A 13,271-nucleotide genomic window follows, 5' to 3' on the forward strand; every position below is an offset into this window, starting at 1 on the left:
CCTGGTAGTGGGATTGCTGGGTCATATGGTAGTTCTATTTGTAGTTTTTTAAGGAAACTCCATACTGTTCTCCATAGTGGCTGAACCAATTCACATTCCCACCAGCAGTGCAAGAGTGTTCCCTTTTCTTCACACCCTCTCCAGCATTTATTGTTTCTAGATTTTTTGATGATGGCCATTCTGACTGGTGTGAGATGATATCTCATTGTAGTTTTGATTTGCATTTCTCTAATGATTAATGATGTTGAGCATTATTTCATGTGTTTGTTGACAGTCTGTATATCTTCTTTGGAGAAATGTCTATTTAGGTCTTCTGCCCATTTTTGGATTGGGTTGTTTGTTTTTTTGTTATTGAGCTGCATGAGCTGCTTGTAAATTTTGGAGATGAATCCTTTGTCAGTTGCTTCATTTGCAAATATTTTCTCCCATTCTGAGGGTTGTCTTTTGGTCTTGTTTATGGTTTCCTTTGCTGTGCGAAAGCTTTGAAGTTTCATTAGGTCCCATTTGTTTATTTTTGTTTCTATTTCCATTTCTCTAGGAGGTGGGTCAGAAAGGATATTACTGTGATTTATGTCACAGAGTGTTCTGCCTATGTTTTCCTCTAAGAGTTTGATAGTTTCTGGGCTTACATTTAGGTCTTTAATCCATTTTGAGCTTATTTTTGTGTATGGTGTTAGGGAGTGATCTAATCTCATACTTTTACATGTATCTGTCCAGTTTGTCCAGCACCACTTATTGAAGAGGCTGTCCTTTCTCCACTGTACATTTCTGCCACCTTTTTCAAAGATAAGGTGTCCAAATGTGCGTGGGTTTATCTCTGGGCTTTCTGTCCTGTTCCATTGATCTATCTTTCTGTTTTTGTGCCAGTACCATACTGTCTTGATTACTGTAGCTTTGTAGTATAGTCTGAAGTCAGGGAGCCTGATTCCTCCAGCTCCAGTTTTCATTCTCAAGATTGCTTTGGCTATTCAGGGTCTTTTGCGTTTCCATACAACTTGCGAAATTTTTTGTTCTAGTTCTGTGAAAAATGCCAGTGGTAGTTTGATAGGGATTGCATTGAATCTATAGATTGCTTTGGGTAGTAGAGTCATTTTCACAATGTTGATTCTTCCAATCCAAGAACATGGTATATCTCTCCATCTATTTGTATCATCTTTAATTTCTTTCATCAGTGTCTTATAATTTTCTGCATACAGGTCTTTTGTCTCCTTAGGTAGGTTTATTCCTAGATATTTTATTCTTTTTGTTGCAGTGGTAAGTGGGAGTGTTTTCTTGATTTCACTTTCAGATTTTTCATCATTAGTGTATAGGAATGCCAGAGATTTCTGTGCATTAATTTTGTATCCTGCTACTTTACGAAATTCATTGATTAGCTCTAGTAGTTTTCTGGTAGCATCTTTAGGATTCTCTATGTAGAGTATCATGTCATCTGCAAACAGTGACAGCTTTACTTCTTCTTTTCCAATTTGGATTCCTTTTATTTCCTTTTCTTCTTTGCTTGCTGTGGCTAAAACTTCCAAAACTATGTTGAATAAGAGTGGTGAGAATGAGCAACCTTGTCTATTCCTGATCTTAGTGGAAATGCTTTCAGTTTTTCACCATTGAGGACGATGTTGGCTGTGGGTTTGTCATATATGGCCTTTATTATGTTGAGGAAAGTTCCCTCTATGCCTACTTTCTGCAGTGATTTTATCATAAATGGGTGTTGAATTTTGTTAAAAGCTTTCTCTGCATCTATTGAGATGATCATATGGCTTTTCTCCTTCAATTTGTTAATATGGTGTATCACATTGATTGATTTGCGTATATTGAAGAATCCTTGCATTCTTGGAATAAACCCCACTTGATCATGGTGTATGATCCTTTTAATGTTCTGTTGGATTCTGTTTGCTAGTATTTTGTTGAGGATTTTTGCATCTATGTTCATCAGTGATATTGGCCTGTAGTTTTCTTTCTTTGTGACATCATTGTCTGGTTTTGGTATCAAGGTGATAGTGGCCTCCTAGACTGAGTTTGGGAGTGTTCCTCCCTCTGCTATATTTTGGAAAAGTTTCAGAAGGATAGGTGTTAGCTCTTCCCTAAGTGTTTGATAGAATTCGCCTGTGAAGCCATCTGGTCCTGGGCTTTTGTTTGTTGGAAGATTTTTAATCACAGTTTCAATTTCAGTGCTTGTGATTGGTCTGTTCATATTTTCTATTTCTTCCTGGTTCAGTCTTGGCAGGTTGTGCATTTCTAAGAACTTGTCCATTTCTTCCAGGCTGTCCATTTTATTGGCATAGAGTTGCTTGTAGTAATCCCTCTTGATCTTTTGTATTTCTGCAGTGTCAGTTGTTACTTCTCCTTTTTCATTTCTAATTATTTTGATTTGAGTCTTCTTCCTTTTTTTCTTGATGAGTCTGGCTAATGGTTTATCAATTTTGTTTATCTTCTCAAAGAACCAGCTTTAGTTTTATTGATCTTTGCTATTGTTTCCTTCATTTCTTTTTCATTTATTTCTGATCTGATTTTTATGATTTCTTTCCTTCTAACTTTGGGGATTTTTTGTTCTTCTTTCTCTAATTGCTTTAGGTGCAAGGTTAGGTTGTTTATTCGAGATGTTTCCTGTTTCTTAAGGTAGGATTGTATTGCTATAAAGTTCCCTCTTAGAACTGCTTTTGCTGCATCCCATAGGTTTTGGGTCGTTGTGTCTCCATTGTCATTTGTTTCTAGGTATTTTTTAATTTCCTCTTTGATTTCTTCAGTGATCACTTCATTATTAAGTAGTGTATTGTTTAGCCTCCATGTGTTTGTATTTTTACAGATCTTTTCCTGTAAGTGTTATCTAGTCTCATAGCATTGTGGTCAGAAAAGATACTTGATACCATTTCAATTTTCTTAAATTTACCAAGGCTTGATTTATGACCCAAGATATGATCATGAACACTTGAGAAAAATGTGTATTCTGTTGTTTTTGGATGGAATGTCCTATAAATATCAATTAAGTCCATCTTGTTTAATATATCATTTAAAGCTTGTGTTTCCTTATTTATTTTCATTTTGGATGATCTTTCCATTGGTGAAAGTGGGGTGTTAAAGTCACCTACTATGAATGTGTTACTGTCGATTTCCTCTCTTATGGATGTTAGTATTTGCCTTATGTTTTGAGGTGCTCCTATGTTGGGTGCATAAATATTTACAATTGTTATATCTTCTTCTTGAATCGATCCCTTGATCATTATGTAGTGTCCTTCTTTGTTGTAATAGTCTTTATTTTAAAGTCTATTTTGTCTATGAGAATTGCTACTCCAGCTTTGTTTTGGTTTCCATTTGCATGGAATATCTTTTTCCATCCCCTTACTTTCAGTTTGTATGTGTCTCTAGGTCTGAGGTGGGTCTCTTGTAGACAGTGTATATATGGGTCTCATTTTTGTATCCATTCAGTCAATCTGTGTCTTTTAGTGGGAGCATTTACATTTAAGGTAATTATCAATATGTATGTTCCTATTCCCATTTTCTTAATTGTTTTGGGTTCATTATTGTAGGTCTTTTCCTTTTCTTGTGTTTCTTGCCTAGAGAAGTTCCTTTAGCATTTGTTGTAAAGCTGCTTTGGTGGTGCTGAACTCTCTCAGCTTTTGCTTGTCTGTAAAGGTTTTAATTTCTCCATCAAATCTGAATGAGATCCTTGCTGGGTAGAGTAATTTTGGTTGCAGGTTTTTCTCCTTCATCACTTTAAATATGTTCTTCCAGTCCCTTCTGGCTTGCAGAGTTTCTGCTTAAAGATCAGTGGTTAACTTTATGGGGATTCCCTTGTGTGTTATTTGTTGTTTTTCCCTTGCTGCTTTTAATATGTTTTCTTTGTATTTAATTTTTGACAGTTTGATTAATATGTGTCATGGCGTATTTCTCCTTGGATTTATCCTGTATGGGACTCTCTGTGCTTCCTGGACTTGATTAGCTCTTTCCTTTCCCATATTAGGGAAGTTTTCAACTATCATCTCTTCAAATATTTTCTCAGTCCTTTTCTTTTTCTCTTCTTCTTCTGGAACCCCTATAATTCAAATGTTGGTGCGTTTAATGTTGTCTCAGAGGTCTCTGAGACTATCCTCAGTTCTTTTCATTCTTTTTTCTTTATTCTGCTCTGCAGTAGTTATTTCCACTATTTTATCTTCCTGGTCACTTATCCGTTCTTCTGCCTCAGTTATTCTGCTATTGATCCCATGTAGAGTATTTTTAATTTCATTTATTGTGTTGTTCATTGTTGCTTATTCATCTTTAGTTCTTCTAGGTCCTTGTTAAATGTTTCTTGCATTTTGTCTATTCTATTTCTAAGATTTTGGGTCATCTTTACTATCATTATTCTGAATTCTTTTTCAGGTAGACTGCCTATTTCCTCTTCATTTGTTAGATCTGGTGGGTTTTTATCTTTCTCCTTCAACTGCTGTGTGTTTTTCTGTCTTCTTGCTTTGCTTATCTTACTGTTTGGGGTCTCCTTTTTGCAGGCTACAGGTTCTCAGTTCCCGTTGTTTTTGGTATCTGTCCCCAGTGGCTAAGGTTGGTTCAGTGGGTTGTGTAGGCTTCCTGGTGGAGGAGACTAGTGCCTGCGTTCTGGTGGATGAGGCTGGATCTTGTCTTTCTGGTGGGCAAGTCTACGTCTGGTGGTGTGTTTTGGGGTGTCTGTGGACTTATTATGATTTTAGGCAGGCTCTCTGCTAATGGGTGGGGTTGTGTTCCTGTCTTGCTAGTTGTTTGGCATAGGATATCCAGCACTGTAGCTTGCTGGTCGTTGAGTGAAGCTGGCTGCTAGTGTTGAGATGGAGATCTCTGGGAGATTTTCGCTGTTTGATATTATGTGGAGCTGGGAGGTCTCTTGTGGACCAGTGTCCTGAAGTTGGCTCTTCCACCTCAGAGGCACAGCACTGACTCCTGGCTGCAGCACCAAGAGCCTTTAATCCACACGGCTCAGAATAAAAGGGAGAAAAATTAGAAAGAAAGAATTAGTAGAAGTAGAAAGAAAGAAAAGAAAGAAAGGAGGGAGGAAGGAAGGAGGGAAGGAAGGAGGGAAAGAAGGAAATAAGAAAGGTAAAATAAAATAAAGTAAGGTAAAATAAAATAATTAAAATAAAAAATAATTATTAAGAAAGAAAAATTAAAAAAAAGAAACGGATGGATAGAACCCTAGCACAAATGGTGGAAGCAAAGCTATACAGACAAAATCTCACACAGACGCATACACATACACACAAAAAGAGGAAAAGGGGAAAAAATCATATATCTTGCTCTCGAAGTCCACCTCCTCAATTTCGATGATTTGTTGTCTATTCATGTATTCCATAGATGCAGGTACATCAAGTTGATTGTGAAGCTTTAATCTGCTGTTTCTGAGGCTGCTGGGAGAGATTTCCTTTTCTCTTCTTTGTTCTCACAGCTCCCAGGCTCAGCTTTGGATTTGGCCCCGCCTCTGCATGTGTGTTGCCGGAGGGCATCTGTTCTTTGCTCAGACAGGACGGGGTTAACGGAGCAGGTGCTTTGGGGACTCTGGCTCACTGAGGCCGCGGGGAGGGAGGGGTACGGAGTTCGGGGCGAGCCTACGGCGGCAGAGACCGGCGGGACGTTGCACCAGCCTGAGGCGCGCCGTGCGTTCTTCTGGGGAAGTTGTCCCTGGATCCCAGGACTCTTGCAGTGGCGGGCTTCACAGGCTCCCCGGAAGGGAGGTGTGGATAGTGACCTGTGCTCGCACACAGGCTTCTTGGTGGCGGCAGCAGCAGCCTTAGTGTCTCATGCCTGTCTCTGGGGTCCGCGCTTTTAGCCGCAGCTCGCGCCCGTCTCTGGAGCTCCTTTAAGCAGGGCTCTTAATCCCCTTTCCTCGCGCACCAGGAAACAAAGAGGGAAGAAAAAGTCGCTTGCCTCTTCGGCAGGTCCAGACTTTTCCCCGGACTCCCTCCCGATTAGCTGTGGTGCACTAGCCCCCTCCAGGCTGTGTTTACCCCGCCAACCCCAGTCCTCTCCCTGCTTTCCGACTGAAGCCCCAGCCTCAGCTCCCAGCCCCGCCCACCCCAGCGGGTGAGCAGACAAGCCTCTCGGACTGGTGAGTGCCGGTCGGCCCTGATCTTGTGTGCGGGAATCTCTCTGCTTTGCCCTCCGCACCCGTTTCTTGCTTTCCTCCGCAGCTCCGAAGCTTTCCCCCTCTGCCACCCGCAGTCTCCGCCTGCGAAGCGGCTTCCTAGTGTGTGGAAACCTTTCCTCCTTCACAGCTCCCTCCCACTGGTGCAGGTCCTGTCCCTGTCCTTTTGTCTCTGTTTATTCTTTTTTCTTTTGCCCTACCCATGTATGTGGGGAGTTTCTTACGTTTTGGGAGGTCTGAGTTCTTCTGCCAGCGTTCAGTAGGTATTCTGTAGGAGTTGTTCCACGTGTAGATGTATTTCTGGTGTATCTGTGGGGAGGAAGGTGATCTCTGCATCTTACTCTTCTGCCATCTTCCGGAAGCCTAAGTTGTGAACTTTCAAAGATGTGAACATGCATTTGTATGTCCAGTCATGTAAGTTAGTTCACATGTCTTGTGTACATTGTCATGTGCATGCTTCCTCTACAAGTGGTTGTAGTTTTGTGTACTTTACTGTACAGTGCTGTATAGAGTACAGTAGCACAGTATCTTTATTTCAAGCCTGGGATGTCCAGAAGCAAGCGTAAAAGCAGTGGTGATGTAGCTGGTCCTGCTAAGAAGTGCCAGGAATTGGAAGCCTGGAGAAAGGATGAAGAGAGACAAGAGAAAGAAGTAACTGAAGAGATTCACGATGCAGAAAATGGCAAGGGAATTTTCTTTATTTGAGGAGGCACTGTTAGTTTTTGAGGCACAGGACCCGGATGTAGAATAATACATGAAGGTTGCAGCAGCCATCCAGAATGCAAACCAGGGCTACCATGTCATCTGTGATGAGAAAAAAAGAGCTACTACCCAGACATCACTGGATGGTTTTTTTCAAGAGGGTAAATTGAATCCAGCAAGGAACCAAAACCTGTACCATCGATGTCAGGCTTGAGTGAAATTGCAGCTTGCTCTTGCTCTCCATCTATTGCTGATGATCCTTCAGCTCTACCATCTCCCACCTCCCCTCCGTCCTCCAGTCAGTAACTCTTCTTGCCTGTTCACTCGATGCTGGCCCCTGTATGCCATCTGTTGTATTACTGTAGTTTTAAAGGTACTGTAAGATTAAAAGTGTTTTGTTTTTTGTGTTTTTTTATGTATTATTTGTAAGAAAAGTATTATAAACCTGTTACAGTACATTACTATATAGCTGTGTTAGTTGGGTACCTAGGCTATCTTTGTTGGACTTACGAACAAATTGGACTTGCGGACACGCTTTTGGAATGGAACTCATTTGCATGTAGGGGACTTACTGTAGTTGATGTCTAATAGCGTTGTGGTCGGAAAAGATGCTTGATAAGATATCAATTTTCTTAACTTCACGGAGGTTTGCTTTCTGGCCTAGCATGTGATCTATCCTGGGGAATGTTCCATGTGCACTTGAAAAAAATATGTATTCTGCTTTTCCATGGAATGCTCTATAAATATCAAGTCCATCTGATCTAATGTATCATTTAAGGCCTGTGTTTCCTTATTGATCTTCTGTCTGGATGATCTCTCCATTGACGTAAGTGGGGTGTTAAAGTCAGTGTGGTTCAATTAAGAAGAAGCTCAATGGTCAAAGTCATGTGCTGGAATTGTTTACCAAAGTAGGCTGTAAAGTATCCTTTCTAGGGACTAAGAAGTTGAGCAGATATCTTGATTATATTAAACCAGCATTCTCCAAATGTTCAGTGATATATTACAATATATTGGGGACAAATGTTTGTGATTAAATATTTTGGTAATCGTGGACTGGAACAATTTAAATTTGTTTACTACTGAATTTCTAAGATTATTTAAGTATCAGTACTCATAGTAAATATTTAATAGGAGGACATGATATATAGTGTTTCACAAACTTCTTGATATTGGAACTCAGTTGACTCAAAGTACCTTACCTGGGCTATTGTTCTGTAGAATATTCTTTGGCAAACATTGATTTAGATAATCACCCTCCTGACTGCCTGGCTGTGGACTAGATGATTTTTCCAGGTTTCTTTGAATAATGTGAGCTAGGTAAACATTCTTCAATCATAGGCCATGATCAGACCTTTGCTAGCTTATTACCTATCACAGGTAGATGAAGTCACATCGCGTGATACAAAACTGTTACCTAGGTGAGAAAACTGTCATGAAATGGAGATACTCTTTAACGTGGAGTCATGGGAGGTAGAAGGTATGACATTTTTGTGACTAATTAGCTGTGTTGTCTTAAGGAAGTTACATAAGTTATCTGAATCCTAGGACCTTGACATATAAAATGTGAATAATACTATCTCAAGAGCTGTGATGATTAAATTATGATGTGTATGACATACACATATATGTATGTGCGTCTATAAACTTTAATACTTTAGCTATAAGGAAACATTTTAGGTTTTCAAAAACGTTAAGAAAAAGGATGTGAAAATTTTATTTAGGCAGGTTTTACTGTAACAATGTTATTTTTTTATAAAATAACTTTATAAAAGAGTCCATCAAGATATTATATAGAAAATACACACGAAGGAAATATATGTACACTTCGTAAAAATAGAATACATCCTGGTAATTGCTTCCAGAGTCTGTTACCACCATTTACAGTGTATTGACGTTTAACGTTTATGCTAATTTGAACATACAAGATTTTCAAGAAAAACAAAACTGTCCCACCTGTATTTAAAAAAAATTGTTTCCAATTGACAGGAAAATTTAAAAAGTCTAGAACGTAAAAGTTATGGAGATGGGACTTCCCTGGCAGTCCAGTGGTTAGGACTTTGCCTTCCAATGCAGGGGGTGTGGGTTCAATCCCTGGTTGGGGAGCTAAGATCCCACATGTCTCATGGCCAAAAACCAAGACATAAAACAGAAGCAGTATTGTAACAAATTCAATAAAGACTTAAAAAAAAAAGTTATGGCACTAACTGAATGGAAGTCCATGTCAAAAATGTTAGAGCAAAGATCCATGCCATAAATAATCACTGAGGACAAAAATATTTTTTTCCTATTATCCTAACTGGTTCAACTGGTTCCACAAAGTCACTGAAAATAATCTTATTTTGGATGTTCAATCAAGGTGAGCATCATTTGGTATCAAAACTTTCTAGAAGCTGTACTATATTTCTACAATGAGTGGTATTTCTTTCTTTCCTAAGTGAACGTAAGTATGTAAGTCGTATTATAAAGTATTAATACATAAAAAAAGCATCTTCATAAGTTACTCGGTAAGCTTTGATCAAAACACATAGCAACCAGTTTTATTATTCTAAAAATGGTTAAATGCTCAAATCCACTTGGCTTTTTTTTTTCTTTTTTTTACAGGAAATTATCTTAGCTACTATGTTACTATAACACATCACTGATGGGTCCTGTTAGATGTTCAGGATAATCTTTGCAAAGTAACTGCTCCAGTGTAATAAATAAAGAAAATACTAAGGGACTTTTCTAGACCTTACCAAAAGATATGACCATGGTGGGATCATGAAAATACCTCAGCAGTACCAAAGAAGGCACACAAAAAAGCATAGCACCATTTTCAAGTTGCCAAGATTGCAACTGCTCAGGAGACAGTAATCTGGAAGAGAACTTGATTCCCATGATATATGCAGTTTAATTATGTGGATTAGGCTTTGGAGAGCTGTTTAGTATGGATAGGCAGACACAGCTATATAAACTATGAATGTGGTCTGATAGTCAATGGTCCCGTTGGCACTGTAGGATAAGGCTTGAACCCTCATGCGGTAGGTCTCTGGTTCTCGTAGAGGTCGTGTTGTGTACACCACTCCTTTAAGGTTTTCATCCCTTAAGGCAAAAGGAACAGTCTGTTCCTCATCTATCATGAGGAAAGTTGTCCTGGGATGCATCACTCCATCCTGTGTGTATGCAACCAGCCGGATCAAATCCTGATTGGCGTCTATTCCAAATGGGAGGGAGACAAGTTTGTATTCCAAGGCATACGGGCTCAAGGCACATTCCAAATCATTGGGTGGACAGTTCTTGAGGCAGAACCTAAGGACAACAAACACATGAAATGTATACAGTTATCTTGGCTTGGAAGCAGGAGAAAGCATGATGCAGGTGATCGTGATCCATGACAACTTTCGGGTATTAAAGGCAGGAGACAGTCTGACTGCAAAGCACTAAGGCTCACCCCATGTTCTGTGTCATTAACGGAAACCAGATGCCAGATGGTGATGAGAGTGTGCTGGTCTAGAGTCATATATCTCTCTCTCAGCTCTATTAAAATCAGAAGCTTTTGAACCATTGAAAAAAGTATGAGTACCACAAGATTGCCTTTAAAATGAAAAGTCAGTTTTGGAAAGAGAAGCATCTGCACATATATTGGAAACAAGGACTTCTTAGAGGAATGTAAATGATTTAAAAATTTTAACATCTACCCTAAGACTATTTGAAAGCGGAAATAGAATATATTGATATTTGGTTTACTTTTCTAAAAATAATGAAGGTCAATTAGGACTCCTGAAAAAAAACTTCCTTCTGTATTTGCCTTCCACATGATTTTAGATTAAAAATACTATATTTTCTTTTTCCAGGGCCCACAGTGGTTGTTTTTGAGTCATGACTTTTAAATTGTCTGCCAGAAATCACTGGTAATAAAGAGTAAAACTAAAAAAAAAAAAGTACAAAGGACCATGTTCTGAAGATAGGGATTCTTCAGTCATAGTATTTTTAAAAGTATCCCAAGTCTGCACTTTTAATTTTTTCCCTTTCCTTCCTATGACCCTCAGACAGATTACAAATGGGTTTTTGATGGATCCTGGCCAGTCCACACTTGACCATGTTACAGTAACATGGTAGTCACCGCTGAGAGGAAAACAAAGTGTGAGATCCAACCAGCATTTGGTTTCAGAACCACCTTATTAGTGGATCCCGTTCATTATGGCTATTATCTCATTTTCCAAGCACCCCACTAACTTGGTACCTAAACAGAATACAACATTTCTGTAAGGGGAGGGAGAAAATAGAAGAGTGGTTTATTCAGAACCCAGAAAAGACAGCGTTTCAGACAGCAGGATACGTAAGCAAGATGAGATGTGAATGGACAGACCACTGACTCATCTTTGCTCTCCTCCACGCTCTCATGGAGTCATGTTGACTCATCCCCATAACAGCCATGATACTTCTTGGAGCGCTCTAACGGCTGAGAGCCCTGAAAACCCTGAGGCAACACCAACGGAAATGAGACAATTTCAAAGAAAAGCAGGCTCTATCACCCTATAAAATGCTTCCTGCCGAGGCAGAATTCTAGATGTTGTCTGGTGGATTACATGCTGGGGAGACTTGCTCCAAGAAACCCTGCAGCTCAAAGTGATGGTTTCAGCTGCAGTGGCTGCTGCAGGATGAGCTCATTTTTTGCCAGTTCACTGAAGAAGGAACACATCGTACCTCTCTATCCCTGGGGGGCTACTGACTTCCTGTGAGTGAAACATGACTGCAGACAGGGGTTGTTGGGCAAGGAGAGAGAGGAAGAAGGATTTTCAAAGCATGTCTGGGAAGGGAAGGCAAGACATACCCTGACACAGGATCCCGTTGGTAGTCGGGTGGACAGGGCGTCTGGATGCACTGGTAACTTCCTCTCATATTGAAGCACATGCGATTCGGCCCACAGTGCACATTCTGCTCCAGGCACTCATCAACATCTACAATAGCACAAGGAACATGCACCATCAGCAACTCGGGTCAGAACACACCATCAGGGCAGGCATTGTGGATACTGGACTGGAACGTTGAGCGCTAGCTTTCTCCTCGCCATGAATGAACTTGGTAGCTGCACTTAAGCTTCTTCACCCACCAAGTGGGGATCCTGATTCCTGGTGTGCTATTTCCCAGACTCCTCTTTTTTTTTTCTTTTAACATCTTGGAGTATAATTGCTTTACAATGGTGTGTTAGTTTCTGCTTCAAGACAAAATGAATCAGTTATATATATACATCTGTTCCCATATCTCTTCCCTCTTGCATCTCCCTCCCTAACCCACCCGTCCAGGCGGTCACAAAGCACCGAGCTGATCTCCCTGTGCTATGCGGCTGCTTCTCACTAGCTATCTACCTTACGTTTGGTAGTGTATATATGTTCATGCCTCTCTCTCGCTTTGTCCCAGCTTACCCTTCCCCCTCCCCATATCCTCAAGTCCATTCTCTAGTAGGTCTGTGTCTTTATTCCTGTCTTACCCCTAGATTCTTCATGACATTTTTTTCCTTAAATTCCATATATATGTGTTAGCATATGGTATTTGTCTCTCTCTTTCTGACTTACTTCACTCTGTATGACAGACTCTAGGTCTATCCACCTCATTACAAATAGCTCAATTTGGTTTCTTTTTATGGCTGAGTAATATTCCATTGTATATATGTGCCACATCTTCTTTATCCATTCACCCGATGATGGGCACTTAGGTTGTTTCCATCTCTGGGCTATTTTAAATACAACTGCAATGAATATTTTGTTACATGACTCTTTGAATTATGGTTTTCTCAGTGTATATGCCCAGTAGTGGGATTGCTGGGTCATATGGTAATTCTATTTGTAGTTTTTTAAGGAACCTCCATAGTGTTCTCCACAGTGGCTGTATCAATTTACATTCCCACCAGCAGTGCAAGAGGGCTTCCTTTTCTCCACACCCTCTCCAGCATTTATTGTTTCTAGATTTTTTGATGATGAGCATTCTGACTGGTGTGAGATGATATCTCATTGTAGTTTTGATTTGCATTTCTCTAATGATTAACGATGTTGAGCATTATTTCATGTGTTTGTTGACAGTCTGTATATCTTCTTTGGAGAAATGTCTATTTAGGTCTTCTGCCCGTTTTTGGATTGGGTTGTTTTTTTGTTATTGAGCTGCATGAGCTGCTTGTAAATTTTGTAAATTAATCCTTTGTCAGTTGCTTCATTTGCAAATATTTTCTCCAATTCTGAGGGTTGTCTTTTGGTCTTGTTTATGGTTTCCTTTACTGTGCAAAAGCTTTGAAGTTTCATTAGGTCCCATTTGTTTATTTTTGTTTTTATTTCCATTTCTCTAGGAGGTGGGTCAAAAAGGATCTTGCTGTGATTTATGTCATAGAGTGTTCTGCCTATGTTTTCCTTTAAGAGTTTGATAGTTTCTGGGCTTACATTTAGGTCTTTAATCCATTTTGAGCTTATTTTTGTGTATGGTGTTAGGGAGTGATCTA

The 13,271-nt window shown here is 39.7% G+C and overlaps 1 protein-coding gene across 1 annotated transcript in view; it reads right to left on the reverse strand.

The window, feature by feature from the left end:
• Positions 1-8,492: 8,492 nt before the first annotated feature.
• The window catches only part of HMCN1 (hemicentin 1), a 526,172-nt gene continuing 521,393 nt past the window's right edge, over positions 8,493-13,271 (reverse strand). Inside the window, exons 106-107 of the mRNA XM_060131555.1 lie at positions 11,616-11,742; positions 8,493-10,090 (exon numbers count right to left, since the gene is read on the reverse strand). Of these exons, the coding sequence (XP_059987538.1) occupies positions 9,724-10,090; positions 11,616-11,742 (494 nt within the window). The 3' untranslated portion in view covers positions 8,493-9,723. The remainder of the gene's footprint in view (positions 10,091-11,615; positions 11,743-13,271) is intronic.

The sequence above is a fragment of the Lagenorhynchus albirostris genome, chromosome 2 (genome assembly GCF_949774975.1).
Source record: "Lagenorhynchus albirostris chromosome 2, mLagAlb1.1, whole genome shotgun sequence".
In the NCBI taxonomy this organism is placed as follows: domain Eukaryota; kingdom Metazoa; phylum Chordata; class Mammalia; order Artiodactyla; family Delphinidae; genus Lagenorhynchus; species Lagenorhynchus albirostris.